Source organism: Chiloscyllium plagiosum, chromosome 5 (genome assembly GCF_004010195.1).
Source record: "Chiloscyllium plagiosum isolate BGI_BamShark_2017 chromosome 5, ASM401019v2, whole genome shotgun sequence".
Lineage (NCBI taxonomy): Eukaryota > Metazoa > Chordata > Chondrichthyes > Orectolobiformes > Hemiscylliidae > Chiloscyllium > Chiloscyllium plagiosum.
Genome location: NC_057714.1, coordinates 44,893,351 through 44,910,597, shown reverse-complemented (window position 1 = coordinate 44,910,597; position 17,247 = coordinate 44,893,351). Strand labels below are relative to the sequence as shown.

Here is a 17,247-nt window from a genome sequence, read left to right as displayed (position 1 = left end):
TGTGCTACAGAACTCTAATCTGAAAAAAGGATTGCTTTAATTTGTAGTGTCCACAGATGTGCGTGTACTCTAGATGTGCTCTAATCAGGGCTTTGTTTAACTGTTGCAAAACTTGTATCTCTTCATATTCCAGCTCTCTAGGTATAAAGGTTATTGTTTATAATGTCTAAAGGACAAATAGAAAAAGATCCCATTTTTAAAACTATATCCTCTTGCTTCTCTTTTCTGAAAAATTTGACACTTTGCTGAACTGAAAACATGAATGCTATTGATCACTAGTCCACAATTTCTGGAAAACTCTGATCAGCAGCAACCAGAGGGCAAAGCTGTACACCATCTTGCTGGTATGCATGCCAGCCAAGCCAACACAAAGGGACAAGGCATCAAACTCACCCAATTCAGAACAAAGGAGATTACTGAAAACCATTTTTGCTTAACATTGACCTCATTGCCTACCTGGCTGAGGCAGAAGCCTTCGCCATATGATCCCAATTGCTGGATTGTTTGAATTACATCTAGTTATACTGTTTTTTTAAATACTTTAGGGAATTTGCTTGCCATTTCAATGTTTTATTTTATTTGACCTACTTTTTCTAATCAGTCTGTTCAGAGATGTTATTGGACACCTCTGAAGCAGGTGGGATTTGAACCTGGTCCCCCTGATCCATGGATAGGATACTACCACTACCACAAAAGGGCCCCAAAACTATTTAACCTATTTTTCTAATCAACCTATTCAGCATGTTATTACATATTTCTGGAGGAAGTGGGAGTTGAACCTGGACCTCCTGGTCCAGGGATAGGGATACTATCAATACACAACAAAATTCCCTTGGGAGTTTGCTTGTAGCATTAGAAGAATAAGCACCTTCAGATATTGCTCATGCCCACCTCCTACCAGTCTCTCTGAAACATATGATTTCTGGAAAGTATCTTATATTTCACCTGGTTACAACTGCTGCATTTTTGCTTGCAATTCAATGTGACTAAGCACCAAATCCCCAACAAAAAGGGATTTCTGTGCACAGCCAACTGGAAGAACCTGCACTGGATATTGACTTACTGGACTGCTTAATTCACAGGAACTAATGCTGATATCTTTGATTTTATGTAATTTGTAATTTCTCTTTTTTTCCTTTCTACTTTCTTTCTTAGAACTGTGTGATTGTGAATCTGTGTTTTGAATGATTATCCCCAGTTTTGAATACAATAATGAGCCCTACCTAGTTTCAACCTGAAAGAATTTACTGTAGATCATTTTTAATTGGATTGCATCAACAGGTTTTGTGTCAGGACACTGCCGGCTATTTGCAATACTGAAGCGAAATACATACAATCAATTTTTTAAAACTAACCTCATTATCGACAGGAGCAGAGGACAATAAACAAAAAAAAGTATCATTTTCACCTCTCTGGCTTGTTTGTGACACATTCCATTATCTTTTTTGATTTAACCACTACATTTTAGTATTCTGTCTGAATAAATGTCAAAGTTTCATTGATGCTACAATTTTAACATTTAATTATCAAACTATTCCATTATGATCTACAAAGATTGACTTTATGTTTACTTGCATTAAATCCCAAGGTTACCCTGTCTCTTCTAGCTTTCGCAGTGGCAGGTTCTGGAGGTTCAGGAGAGACCCCTTTGTGTCTGTTGCAAAATGCAATTGAGCCTCAAAAAAAAATTAAGAATATTTATAACCATAAATACTTTTCTTCCTGACTGTGGATGTATTCTCCACAGTGCTTGTATTTCCTTAGCAGTACTGAGGCAATCGGTTACATGGTGGGAAGGGTTTATTCTGATAGACTGGGAAGCCTTTAGTAAAGTTGAAGAGCTCCAGCATTGAGAGACTGTGCATCCCCTCTGACATTGTTCTCACGATTTGACAGATGATTATAAGAACATGGAGCAGGAATAAGCTATTGAGTCGCTTGAGCCTGCTCTGCCATTTAACATAATCATGGCTGATCTCATTTCAGCCTCAACTCCACTTTCCTGCTCGCTTTGCATAACCCTTCCACCCAGTACTATTGAAAAATCTGTGGATCTCCTCCTAATATTTACTCAATGTCTGGGCAATACTGTAGGATAGTGAATTCTACAGATTCACAAACTTTTCAGAGAAGTAACTCCTTCTCATTTCTGTTTTAAATCCACTGCCCATTACCCTAAAACTCTGCCCTTTCATTCTAGATTGAGCCACAAGAGGAGCCATCTGCTCTGTGTCTACTTTATCAATCCCTTAAAGCATCTTATATGCATTAATTATATCTCCTCTCATCGCTCTAAACTCTAGCAAGTGTAGACCCAAACAGTTCATAAGACAAACCTTTTAACCCTGGAATGAATCTGGTGAATCTCCCCTGGGCATGTGACCATACCCCTCTTCAAGTAAGGGGACCAAAATTGTAAGCAGTTCCAGGTACGATCTCACTAATGCCTTGTACAGTTGCAGCAACCCTTCCTTACTTCCATACTGTATTCTTTTAGCAATAATTGCCAAAATTCCATTTGCCTTATTAACTACTGTACATTCATACTAGTTTTCTGTGACTCATGCATGAAGACACCCTGATCCCTCTGCACTGAAGCTCTCTGAAGTTTCTCTCCATTTAGAGAATAAGTTGTCTTTCCACTCTTACCACCGAAATAGATAACCTCACACTTATCCGCGTTAACTCCATCTGCCAAATTTTGGTCCATTCACCTAACCTCCATACCCATTTGTAAATTTCACATTTCTTCATTACTACTTACTTTCCCATCTATTCTAGTTCACTCTATCCCTGCATCTGAGTTCTTATATAGAATGTAACTATTGGGACCCGAGAACTGAACCCTGTAGCACATCACTAATTCCAGCTTGCCAACCAAATAAAGACCCATTTATTCCTACTCTCTGCTTTCTGTTGGTTAGCCAATTCTTTATCTAAGTGAATATATTACCCCTAACTCCGTGCAATCTTCCTTTTGTATTAATGTTTTATGCAGCACCTTATCAAATACCTTCTGGAAGAGCAGATATATTTTATCCATGGGTCCCCCCAATCCATTTTGTTTGTTACACCCTTGAAGAGCTCTAGCAAGTTAGTCAAATATGATTTACCCCTCAAAAGCATGCTGACTCTAATGGATTGCATATTGAGTTTTCAAATGTCCCTGTTACTATTCCTTAAAAATAGACCATGGATGTTAAATGACTGGTCTATACCTTCCTACTTTCTACCTTCCTCCCCTTTTTGATTAAGGGCATGACATCAGCAATTTTCCAATCCACTGGAAGGACCTTTTGTTCTACGAAGTCTGCAGTTACCAATAGTGACCTGGCACGATAGCCTAACCTTCCTGAGACACTTGTGCTTATATGAGTTGAGAGAGCTGATCTTCTGTTTCCCCTGTTGTTGGGGTCTCACCACTTTCTGCTTAATCTTGATATCGGTGTGATCTGGCCTTAGGAGGGCTATGTAGCTGAGAAGAAGGCAGCTAGTGCTGGTACTGGTACTGCAGCAGCTTCCACTGGAGGTGCCTCTGCACTTGATCCTCAGCTGAATTGGATGGTGAGGGCTGTTGACATGAAGTGTTAAACACACAACGGGAAAGTTCAGCTGAAGATGAGAGAAGTACAATGCAGGATGTATGCCTTCCATGGAATTTGCAAACACAAGCTTGTTCAAAAGAGATCATCAACAATTTTGATAGCATGTCCATTAATAATGGATTCTGATAACTATTTACATAAGGAATAGCACAGTATAGTGCAAATTTACAGATTTAGCTTCCATGTTAGCACATATATGGCAGTTCAACAAAAACCTTTGGTGTTCGATCAGGCAAGTGTTGAGTTATACTTGCTGAGGACTTGCATTGCTTACCCGTCTTCCCAGGGGAAAGAAAAGGCAGTTCTTTTGGTTTTATAATGCTGACAGGCCCATGCAACAAGAGGGGCATTGCTCAAGCACTTGTCAATCAGGAAGGGCTGAAAATGGAGAAGTTTCTGCACGCTCTAAGCTTTGCTGAGCCTGCTGTAGAAATGGGTGTTCCCTAATTAATCAATCTCCTCTAAAATGGATCAAAGAAATACTTTTATGTTAATTTCAGAATATCAGCATAAACATAAGAACATATCATAAGAAATAGGAATAGAAGTAGGCCATTCATCCCCTCAAGCCTACCATTCTACAAGATCATGATTGAGCTGTCTAAGGCCTCAATTCTTCTTTCATGCCAGCTACTCATAGTACTCAATCCCTGATATTTCAAAAATCTGCTTGCTCTTTAAATACTTTTGATGATCTAGCCCCCACAACTCTGTGGAGTAGAGAACTTCAGGTATCCACTGTCTTCTGGGAGAAGAAATCCCTTTGCATCTCAGTTTTAAATAGGTGTCACCTTATTCTGTACCTGTGTCCCCTAGTTTGAGATTCCCCCACTAATGGAAACACCTTCTCATCATCTACCCTGTCAACCTCTATCATATATGTTTCTATGAGATCACCCCTCATCTTCTGAACCCAAACGAGTAAAGGCTTAACCTGTTTGACCATCCATCATCCCAGGAATCAGTATAATGAATTTCTTCGGAACTGTGTCCAATAATAGTAGATCCTTTCCTAAATATGGAAACCAAACCAGTACACAGTACTCCAGTACATTTATAAAAAAAAGGCATCCATATTTTTAAACTCCAACCCTCAGCAATAAAGGTCAAAATTCTATTTGCCTCCTTAATTACTTTCTGCACTTGCATGCTAACTTTTGTGTGTTTTGTGCACAAGTACCATCATCATCTATGCTGTATTTTTTTGAAACCACTCTCCATTTAAATCATAATATGTCTTTTGATTCATCCACCAAAGTACACAACCTCACATTTTCCCACATTAAACTCCAACTGCTAATGTTTTGTTTAGCAGTCGATCTATCAAGTATCCCCTTGTAAAGTCCTTATATCCTCATCACAATATGCCCTCCCATCAATTTTGTATCTTTATCAAATTTGAATACACTACACTCTGAATCTCTTCAATGATATTAATGTAGATGGTAATTAATTGAAGCCCCAGTATTAATTATTGTGGCATTCCACTAATTATTGTCTTTCAAACCTGAAAAAGACCTATTCATCCTTACTCTCTGTCTGCTATGTATTAACCAATTCTCAATCTTTGCTGATACATCACACCAATGCTGTGAGCTCCTATTGTGTGGATTACCTTTTTGTGGCACCTTCTGGAAATCAAAATAACTACATCTACTGCTACCCCTTTATCTACTCTAGTAAATTTGTCAAACGTGATGTTGACTCTGTTTAATTATGTGAAGCTTTGTTAACTGTTCTGCTATTTCTTCCTCAATAATAGATTCTAGCATTTCCCCAATGGCTGTTATCAGGCTATAATTTCCTTTTTATTGTTTCCCTCCTTTCTTGAATAGGGGTGTCACATGAGTAGATTTCCAATCCACTGGAGCTCTTCTAGATGCAGCAGATTCTGAAATATTTTGACCAATGCCCACTATTATTGTAGCCACATCCTTTAAAACCCTTGGATGAAGGCCATCAGGGCTGAAACTTTATTGCTGGAACAGCACAGCAGGTCAGGCAGCATCTAGGGAACAGAAGATTCGACGTTTCGGGCACATGCCCTTCTTCAGGCATGTGCCCGAAACGTTGAATCTTCTGTTCCCTAGATGCTGCCTGACCTGCTGTGCTGTTCCAGCAATAAAGTTTCAGCTTTGATCTCCAGCGTCTGCAGACCTCACTTTCTCCTTGAAGGCCATCAGGCCCTGGTAACCAATCTGCCTTTAGCCCCATTTGTTTGACAAATACTTTATCCCTTGTGATAGAGACTGTTCGAATATCTTTCCTCCCATTAGGGCAAGGTGAGGCTTGTCCTCTGTCAACCAGCAGGCTATCTCCTTGTGCACATCATCTTACCAGTGGATCCCCAGGCAGGATTTACACACCCTCCTCCATTTGCACTGTGAACTGTGCCATGAGTAATTTTGTTTGCAATGGATTAAGGTCCTGCCCTAAAGAAGATGCTCACTGGTCAAGAAAAGAACTTTGGTTGACCTCTAACCTCAAAGTAGTTTTCTTACTTCAGGATTGTTTACTTCCTGAAGTTACCAGCAAACAATAGCCTTCATAATATAATAAGAGATAAACATTTTTCAGACAAATTATTCCTTAGGAGCAATTGCACTGCTCAAAACTGCCATTGTTCATTGCATTCTCACTCTTACCTGTTTGTTTTTAGCCAGTAGGATTTGAGTAATTTTTTAAATTTGGCATTTAACCTCATCTGATGATAGTTGCACATTCTGCACTTTCAATATTTATTCAAATTTAAATGTATAGTTGGCCGCTTAAAAGGATTCAAGGATCACTGTAGCAATTAAGCCGTGAAAGGCTGGTTTTTCTTCTGGTTCCTTTTATGAGCTATTTTTTTTTTTAGATTAGATTAGGATTCATTGCAGAATCCAGAATATTAATCAACAGTTCAGGAAGTGCAGAGCATTCTTTCACTTTGGGGGAACAGAGTGAATTCCATTGCTCTGCAGATTTCATTGTAAAACACATTCCAGTCAATTGGATTTTGCTTCCCAGAAGTTTGGGTGTCATGGTTCCAATATTATATTTGCTTTATAGCTTGCAGTTACATGGAACTGAAACTTATTCTAAGTCTGTATGTTTTTCTTCTACTCCACAGTGCATGTAACATATTTAATCAAATATGATAGTTTTTAATCACATTTATGCACATCATTTAAGAAGTTCTTCATGCATTATTAAAAAGAGATGGCCATTACACAATTGTTAGTTATGTAACAGAGATCATTCTTTACGACAAGACCCACAGATGACCCTTGCTTATTGTCTATTCCTTCCTATAGGTTGATAAAGATGTCCAGTCCCTACATGAACAACCTTATTATCCTTGGGGGAATGCTTTCTTATGCATCCATATTCCTTTTTGGCCTTGATGGATCATTTGTTATGCCTAATACATTTGAGACCCTCTGTACTGTAAGTATTACACAAGAAAGATTCCATTAATGCATTTTCTTTGAACAAGAATAGTGCTTAAAGTCAGTTGGTAATACAGAATTTGAATATTGCTGAAAAGAGACATATTACAGAAGTTTTGCAACTTCCTTTCATCAGGACAAACCCAAGGATGCCAAATTTCAAATGATCACAACAATTCATCTTACAGGAGAAAAAGGTGCTGATCGACTGGCAATTTATCTCTGATTTGTTGAGACCTTGCTGTGGAGAAAGTAACAAGGGATAATAGGCTCCCCAATCTTCTGATTTATTCAAAAATGTACAAGGCTTGAACATATTAATTAACTTGAATGTATATCATTTCTAGCAAGCTTAAATGAAGCACATAATGAGCTTGACTTAGTATCATAAGATGGTTGTTAGCATAGTTATTAGTGCACTCAGAATTACCCTCAAAATGCCCTGGGAAGGCAAGTCACATATCACTGCTAATATTCAGTGCATTGCAAGTAGTATTTCAACTAAAAGGATGCTGCCATCAGTCTGTGAAATTTTGAAATTTGGCATTCTTGCTTGTGCCTTGATGAGTGCAAGATGAAAAGCTTCAGCAACCTACCTTTCTTTTCAGTAATAATGGTAATTCATTTAAAATAAAACATGTTCTGAGGATGAACGTGTATGTCAAATGGCCTCTGTTATTGCCTATCTCTCATCACCCTGAAAAGTCGATGGTCCTTCCCTTAGAACTACTGAACCCCTTGTGCTGACGATCTTTAGTACAGAATTCAGGATGTTAGCCAAGTGACAATGGAGAAATAACAAGCACTTCAGGAAGGTGCCCTGAATGGAAAATCATATTGAGAGTTTTCCACTGTGATGCTCTCTTGTTTTTTCTTGGTATTAAAGAGCTTGAAGGTACTGATGAAAAAGCTGGGCAAAATGCTGCTAAACATCTAATACATACAAGTATAAACTCATGAGGGGCATAGATAGGATAAATAGACAGGCTCTTTTCCCTGGGGTGGGGGAGTCCAGAACTAGATGACATAGGATTAGGGTGAGAGGAGAAAGATTAAAAAGGAACCTGAGGGGCAATGAAATGAGCTGCCAGAGGAAGTGGTGGAGGCTGGTACAATGACAACATTTCAAAGGCACCTGGATGGGTATAGGAAGCATAGTTATTAGTGCACTCAGAAATAGGAAGAGTTAAGAGGAATATGGGCTGAGTGCTGACAAATGGGGCTAGATTAATTTAGGATATCTGGTTGGCATGACAAGTTGAACTGAAGGGTCTGTTTCCATGCTGTACGTCTCTATGACTCTAACAACCTCCATCTGCTAGTAACAAAGGAACTAAGTACTGAGTTCAGACTCAGGAACATCAACATTATTGTACAGGCTAAGGATACATTTAATTGTAGTATATACTGCTCATTTGTCACATCATGTCTATGACATCCCAACAGTGTGAAATTTAGAGACCATTATGTTCCTAGTAAAGTGTTTGGCTATTTTATTGTTGGATAAGAACAAACAAATCTCAGTTTCTTTATAACTAAATCATGCTCAATGTGCTATAATTTCTTTTCAGAAATTTCCAAATTGCAATGCACCAAATTCTTGTGATATAAATACAGACTTGATTTAAAATCTGTCTGTCACACAGATTCAATTTATGATTTGTCAGTTTGTAGGAAATTTGATGCAAGTTTAATAATAAAATCCAGTGCAAAGTTATTTCATCTTGTGTTTGCTCTGACAGATCCATTTTAAGCTTTATACTTACAGTGAATCGTGACTCACCTCAGGAAAGCAAATATTCCAAATCACATTTCTGCAATGTGTTTGCCTGATATCTTAATATCTTTACTGAAATTGAACAAAGCAGGATGACTTGTAAATAGCTTAAATAGAGCCCTTTCATTTATTCTATGGTTGATTAGGTAACAAGTGCGATAGGTTCACTAATTTTCTGTCACACTGGTGGAAGAAACAAAGAAAAACACACAAGAATTGGAGTCTTTGGATGGCAGGGCAAGACATCAGCATTTCAGGTGTGAGATTCCTGCTCAAATTGAAACAACAGTCTTCGCGACTAACATTTACTTTCAAAAAATATGTGCAGAAAATGGCTAACTTATGTAATTACTGTTCACAGAGGTATTGTGTAATTGACCACATTACCAATTCTTGGTACCTTATTGCAATTTTTTAAATGAAGCAACTCCCCTTAACTTAACTATCCCAAGTAGATGAGTGCTTTCAGATGAGCATTAGTGCAATTGAGGGATTATAATTGCCATATTGAGAGATCAAAGGAAAAGAGAGAAAGAAGTGACAAACCCCACTGAAAGTTTTCAGTGTAACAGACTATTCTCTTTGAATTATAGAGTCATACAGTATGGAAACAGGCCTTTCAGTCCATTCCAAGTTTGCCAAACTCAATTAATCCCACTTGCCTGCATTTGGCCCATATCCATCTAAACCTTTCCTACTCATTTACCTATCCAAATGTCTTTTAAATGTTGTAATTGTACTGCATCTACCACTAACTTTGGCAGCTCATTCCACATGCAAACCATGCTCTGTGTGAAAAATTTGCCCCTTAGGTCCCTTTTAAATCTTTCTCCTCTCACCTTAAAAATATGTCTCCTTGATTTGAACTCACGCACCCTAGGAAAAAGACCTTTGATAGTCACCTTATCTATGCCCCTCATGATCTTATAAAGCTTGATAAGGTCACCCCTGAACCTCCTATGCTCCAGTGAAAGAAGTCCCACCCTACCCAGCCTCTCCCTCTAACACAAACCCTCGAGTCCTGGTAACATGCTTGTAAATCTTTTCTCAACCCTCTCCAATTTAGTAATATCCTTCCTAAAGCCGGGTGACCACAACTGTATGTAGAACTCTAAAACTGGCCTTACCAACATCCTGTACAGCCTCAAAATGATGTCCCAACTGCTATACTCAATAGTCTGAGCAATGAAGGCAAATGTGCTAAATGCCTTCTTAACCACCCTATCTGCCGGTGATGCAACTGTACCTGAACCCTAAGATCTCTCTGTTCAACAACACCACTCAGGGCCCTACCATTAACTGTAGATGCCCTTGTTTGTTTTACCAAAATGCAATACCTCACATTTATCCAAATTAAACTCCACCTGACACTCCTCAGCCTATTAGCCCCAATGATCAAGATCCCTTTGTAATCTTAGATAAGTTACTTTATTGTCCACCATACCACTAATTTTGGTGTCATCCACAAACTTAATAATCATTCCTCCTAAATTCTCATCCAAATTATTAATATAATCGACAAACAAAAGTGAACCCAGCACTGGTCACTGCGGAACACCGCTAGTCACAGGTCTCCAGTCCGAAAACCAATCTTCAACCACCATCCTCAATTTGCTACTATCAAGCCAGTTTTTTATTGAATTGGCAAGCTCTCCATGAATCCCATGTGATCTAACTTTACTAATTAGTCTACCATATGGAACATTGTCAATATGTTCAGCTAACAAGACCACAAGAAATGAGAGTAGGATTAAACCACATGGCCTGTCAAACGTGCTCCACCATTCAATTACCTTATGCCCTAAAGAAAGCCGTCTTATATTTTAACTTAATGAATGAATAAGTCTGTTTTTATACAAAATAATATCATTAATTAATGTAGACATGATGAATTTGGGAAGTTTATTAACATAGCACTATTAAACATAGAAACATAGAAAATAGGTGTAGGAGAATGCCATTTGGCCCTCCAAGCCTGCCCCACCATTCAGTATGATCATGGCTGATCATGGAATCTCAGAATCCCATTCCTGCTTGCTTTCCGTACCCTTTGATCTTTTAGCTGCAAGGACACATCCAGCTCCCTCTTGAATATATCTAACGAACTGGCCCCAACAGCTTGCTGTGGTAGAGAATTCCACAGGTTCACAACTCTCTGAATGAAGAAATTTTTTTTCATTTCAGATTCAGATTCTGATTCCCTACAGTGTGGAAACAGGCCCTTCGGCCCAACCAGTCCACACCGACCCTCCGAAGAGTAACGCACCCCGACCCATTTCCCTAACATTATGGGCAATTTAGCATGGCCAATTCACCTGACCTGCACATCTCTGGATTGTGGGAGGATCTCAGTCCTGAATGGCTCACCTCTTAATCTTACACTGTGACCCCTAGTTCTGGACTTCTCCAAAATCGGAAACCTTCTTCCCATATCTAGCCTGTCCAGTGTCATCAGGATTGTGTATGTTTCTATGAGATTCACCCTCATTCTTCTAAATTCCAGCGTGTACAACCCAGTCAATCTAGTCTTTCATCATATGTTAGTCCTGCCATCCTGGGAATCAGTCTGGTGAACTCTTTGCTGGACTCCTTCAATAACAAGAATATCCTTCCTCTGACTAGGAGACCAAAACTGGACACAATACTCAAGGTATGGCCTCCACGAGGCCGTGTATAACTGCAGCAAGACATCCCTACTCCTATAATCAAATCCTCTCGCTATGAAGGCCAGCATGCATTAGCCTTCCTTACTGCCTGCCACACCTGCATGCGAACCTTCAGTGACTGTTCCACATGACACCCAGGTCTCATTGTACCCCACCTTTTCATAAACTGACACCATTTGGATATGATGTGGAGGAGCCGGTATTGGACTGGGGTGGACAAAATTAAAAATCCTATAACCCCAAGTTATAGTCCAACAGGTTTATTTGGAAGCACTAGCTAGTGCTTCCAAATAAACCTGCTGGACTATAACCTGGTGTTGTGTGATTTTTAACTTTGACCCCCATTCAGATAATAATCTGCCTTACTGTTTTTGTAACCAAAGTGGCTAATCTCATATTTATCCACATTGTAATGCATTTGCCAAGCATTTGTCCATTCAGCCACTCTTTCCAAGTCACCCTGTAGGCTCTTAGCATCCTCCTCACAAAACACACTGCCATCCAGCTTAGTGTTGTCTGCAAATTTGGAGATATTACATTCAATTCCTTTGTCCAAATTGTTAATGTATTTTGTGAACAGCTGAGGTCCCAGCATTGAACCCTGTGGTACCCCATTCGTCACTGCCTGCCACGCTAAAAAGACGCGTTTATTCCAACTCTCTGCTTCCTGTCTGCCAGCCAGTTCTCTATCTATGCCAATACATTATCTCCAATACCGTGAGCTTTAATTTTGCTTCCTAATGTCTTGTTTGGGACCTTGTCAAAAGCTTTGTTTGAAACACAATATCTACTGATTCACACTTGTCCCCTCGGCCATCACATGCACAAAAAAATTCCAGAAGATTTGTCAAGCATGATTTCCCTTCAGTGAATCCGTGCTGACTTCAATTAATTCTGTTACTGCTTTCCAAAAACCCAGTTATTACATCCTTAATAATTGTCTCAAGCATTTTCCCCATCACTGACATCAGGCTAACTGGCCTGTAATTCCCTGTTTTCCCTCTCATTTCTTTTTTCAAAAATGTGTGGTTACATTAGCTAATCTCCAATAGATTTGACCTCTTCCAGAGTTGATAGAATGCTGGAAAATGATCACGAATGCATCTACTATTTCTAGGATCACTTCCTTAAGTACTCTGCGATGCAGAGCATCAGGCCCTGGAGATTTTCAGAGATTTAATGCCATCAATTTCTCAAATACTATTTCCTGACTAATGAGAATTTCCTTCAGTTCCTCCTTCATGCTTTGCTGTCTGTCCCCTAACATTTCCAGAAGGTTATCTGTGTCTTCCTTAATGAAGACAGATCCAAAGTATTTACCAAACTGCCTGCTATCTCTTTGTTGTCCATTATAAGTTCCCCTGATTCTAACTTTAAGGAACTGTATTAGTGTGAGTCACAGAATGTAATGGCATTGAGACCTTAGACTTCATAAGAGAATTCAAATCAAAAAATATCCCATTTCTCTATCACAATAGATGATAATAATTGTCTTCTTTGTAGATATTATGCAGTTACTAATATCTAATTGAATTTGGGTTACAAGGATATAAGCTGAAAATGTGTTGCTGGAAAAGCGCAGCAGGTCAGGCAGCATCCAAGGAACAGGAGAATCGACGTTTCGGGCATAAGCCCTTCTTCGGGCATAAGCCCTTATGCCCGAAACGTCGATTCTCCTGTTCCTTGGATGCTGCCTGACCTGCTGCGCTTTTCCAGCAACACAGTTTCAGCTCTGATCTCCAGCATCTGCAGCCTTCACTTTCTCTCTTACAAGGATATAAGGTGAGATCTTAACATTGAAAACAAGAGCTATTTTGTTTTTGTCCAAAAAAATTGGTAAACATTCATGGTGAAAAATAGGATTAGCAAAGAATTTATGAAGATAGTTGACAGATAAAGTGTGAAATGAAACAGAGACTTTCCCTATTTATTTTAATGATAATTGTAAAAGATCAAAGTATTTTTGGTCAGCACGGTGGCTCAGTAGTTAGCACTGCTGCCTCACAGCACCAGGGACCTGGTTTGATTCCAGCCTTGGGTGACTGTCTATGCATTCTCCTCCTTTCTGCATGGATATTGGCTGGGTACTATCAGTTTCCACCCACAGTCCAAAGATGTGCATGTTATGTGAATTGGCTATGCTAAATTGCCCATAGTGTCCAGAGGTGTACAGGCTAGGTAGATTAGCTGTGGGTAATGCAGGGTTACAGGGATAGGGTAGGGAGGTGGGTCTGGGTAGGATGCTCTTCAGAGGGTCAGTGTGGACTCGATGAGCTGAATGGCCTGTAAATGGCCTTTCCACACTGTAGGGATTCCTGTAGTATTATTTTTGTTTCAGGAGAGAGGCAACATTTTCCTTTGTGGTAAGCTTATTTTTATATTAAACCTTAATGACCTTGTTAAAAATGTAACCGTTAATTTTGTAGAATTTTGTCTATTTCAAGCCATTGCTATCACTGATTACTATTTTGTGTGATTAATTACACGTATATATAAAAGCACTTTCCAAAACTAAATTATGGATTTAAATTTAAAATTTATTTTGCATAATATACATGAAAGTATAAGCTAAGCTACAGACACAAATTTAAATGAATACAGTGTAATTAAAAGAACTTCTATCATGGAAATTGAACTCCCGACCCGAGGATTGCAAGTCTATAATTAAAACAATAGTTCACTAATGCCATGAAGACTCTACACAACTGCAAAAGTTAGTTTTACTGCATGCATAAGATATTTTTCAGTTTGAAGAAAGTTATAAGCTAATTGTGTGAAATTAGTGTTTTTCTTAAGCACTGTATTTTTTCATGCTGTTCTCTGACCCATTTCAATTGGCTAGGCTAATGGTTTTAAAAATTCTGAATTCAAAGGGGCTCACTAAATGACAGAATAACCCTGAATCTACCAAGAAGTAAGTTCTCCTTAAAATTGAGATTTTCACCCAGCCTTCAAACCTTTAAACAAAAGAATAGAGAGACGAAAAACATAATTTTCTGGCGAGGCAAGAAAATTCCAAAGATTATGACCCTCAAAGAGACAAAATTCCTCCACATCAGTCTTAATTGGGAGACTCCTTATTTTAAAACTATGTTCCCTCATGCTAGAATCTCCCATAAGATGAAACATCTTCTCGGCGTCTATCCTGTCAAACCCCGCTCAGAATCAATATGTTTCACTAAGATCACCTTGCATTCTTCTGAACTGCAGTAAGTATGGACACAAACTGCTCAATCTTCCTTCATAAGATAAATCCTGTCCCCCTTCCACAAACTGGGTCTAGTGAGTCTTTTCTGAAACATTTTCAATGCAAGTGTATCCCTTCTTAAATAAACAGACTAAAACTATACACTGGTGTAGTCTCACCAATAGCCTGTGCAGTTACAGCAACACCTCTCTATTTGTATACTCCATCTGTCTTGCAACAAAATCCAAAATTCCATTTGCCTTCTGATTATTTGCTGGAGGTTTTTGTAATTTGAGTCCAGAGACACCCTAGTCTATCTATATCACAACATTTTGCTGTCTGTTTCTGTTTCTGTTTAAATAGCATGCTGCTTCTCTGTTCTTCCTGCCAAAGTAGACAGGTTCACATTTTCCCAAGTTGTATTTCATCTGTCAAATGTTTCCCCACTCACTTGACCTATCTATATTGCTATGTTGATTCTTTGTATTCTCCTCACAGCTTACCTTCTTATCAGCCATGATATCATCAGCAAATATAATTACAGTACAGTCTATTCCCTCATCTAAGTTAGTTTTACAGATTGTAAATAGTTGAGGCCTTTGTAGTGATGGTTTGTGACACTCCACCAGTTACTGTTTGCTTCCCTGAAAATAATCCATTTATCCTGACTCTTTCAAATCAGTCAGTCTGTCCTCTATGTATGCCAGTCTATCTGTCTCAACAACTTAAATTTGTATCTTGTATATGTTATGAGGTACCTTTTCAGATGCCTTTTGGATATCCAAATAACATTACCTTTCCTGCTTAGGAATTGGAGGGTTGGGGGCTGGAGTGCAGTGAGAGGTTTTGGGGTATTGGTTTTAAAATATGAGTGACTAGAAAGGAAGGGGGTGGTCTCTTCTAGGGGAGGTGCTCCCGATGGGCTAAGGCACCCTCCAAAGATATTGTCCCGATCCTTCCTACTGTTATAAACACATTAAAAGCAAAGAGCTACCGACTTGTCCATGTGCCAATACCAACCATCTTATGTTATAATCAATGTGATATTAGAGTCCATTGAGCTGCCAATTGTAATCCAGGCCCACCCTCTGTATTGTAGAGGTAAGCTCAGGAGTGGATGGTAAGTGGTTCTGCTGAAAATCTGCCCTTTTCTACAGCTATCCCCGCCAGAAACATTCCCCTGTGGGTAAGTAATATCCAAATCAGTGAACATACATTGATATAGTTCCAAGTCAGGATGGCATGGGACTTGGTAGAGAATTTGCAGATGGGAGAGTTCCATATATCTGCTGCCCTTGCCCTTCCGTTTGTTAAACATCACAGTTTTGAAAAGCGATGTGGAAGAAGGAGCCTTGGTGAGTTGCAACAGTGTGTCATATATATAAAACACATTTCTGCTTCTCTACATTGATGGTAGAGAGAGTGAATGTTCAAGTTTCTGTGTTGCATGCCAATCAACCAGGCTGCTTTGTCCTGGATGGTGCTGATCCCCTTGAGTGCACACATTCAAGCAAGTGGAAAATGTTCCATCATAATCCTGACTAGTGCTTTATTGATGATTAACAGACTTCATGCCTCAATGGCCCAGTTAAGTTTCTTGTTAATGTTAACTCTTCAAGATGCTCATTGTCTGGCCCTTGTGTGTCATCCATGCTACTTGTTACTTAGTGGCCCAAATCTGAATGTTGTCCGGGTTATTGCTGCACATTGGCACAAATGCCTTCCTTATCTGAAGAGATACAAATGATACTGAATGCTGTGTAATGATGAGCAAACATCCTCACTTATGACCTTACGTTGGAACAAAGGTCACTGATGAAAATGACTGACGTGAGTTCGAAGGAACTCCTGCAGCAATGGTCTGGGACTGTGATGATTGATCTTTAATCAGTGGAGACATTTCCCTGAAATTCCCAGTGACTTGCATTTTCCCAGAACTCCTTGATCCCACATTCAGTCAAATGTTGTCTTGACGTCAAGGACATTTACTCATATCACCCCTCTTGAATCAATTATTTTGTCCGTGTTAGGCTATAATAAGGTCCAGAACTGAGTGCCCTTGGTCGAACCCAAACTAAGTATCATGAACTGATTATTGTTGTGTAAGTGATGCCTGATAATACTGTTGACAACACCTTCCATCTTATTACTGATGATCAACTGCAGACCGATGGCATGGACATTGGTTGGATGACTTGATCTCTTTCTTTGAAGTTAGGATCTACTTGCCAATTTGCAGGTACTAATGTTCTAACTTCACTAGAATATCTCAGCTAGGAAAGTGCCTGTGAAACACTTCAAACCTTCAGATCAGATCACAACTGGATTTTGATCAAATGGGCTAATTGGCTGAGAAGTGGCAGATGGAATTTAATTTAGATAAATGCAAGGTGCTGCATTTTGGGAAAGCAAGTGTTACCAGGACTTATACACTTAATGGTAAGGTCCTTGGGAGTGTTGCTGAACAAGAGTCTTCGGAGTGCAGGTTTATAGCTCCTTGAAAGTGGAGTTGCAGGTAGACAGGATAGTGAAGGTGGCATTTGGTATGCTTTCCTTTATTTGTCAGAGTATTGAATACAGG

At 39.2% G+C, this 17,247-nt stretch overlaps 1 protein-coding gene across 2 annotated transcripts in view; it reads left to right on the top strand.

The window, feature by feature from the left end:
- Window positions 1-17,247, top strand: part of gabbr2 (gamma-aminobutyric acid (GABA) B receptor, 2) — a 968,870-nt gene that overhangs the window by 828,168 nt on the left and 123,455 nt on the right. For both annotated transcript variants that reach the window (XM_043689956.1, XM_043689957.1), the window contains exon 11: window positions 6,902-7,034. In XM_043689956.1, the coding sequence (XP_043545891.1) occupies window positions 6,902-7,034 (133 nt within the window). The remainder of the gene's footprint in view (window positions 1-6,901; window positions 7,035-17,247) is intronic.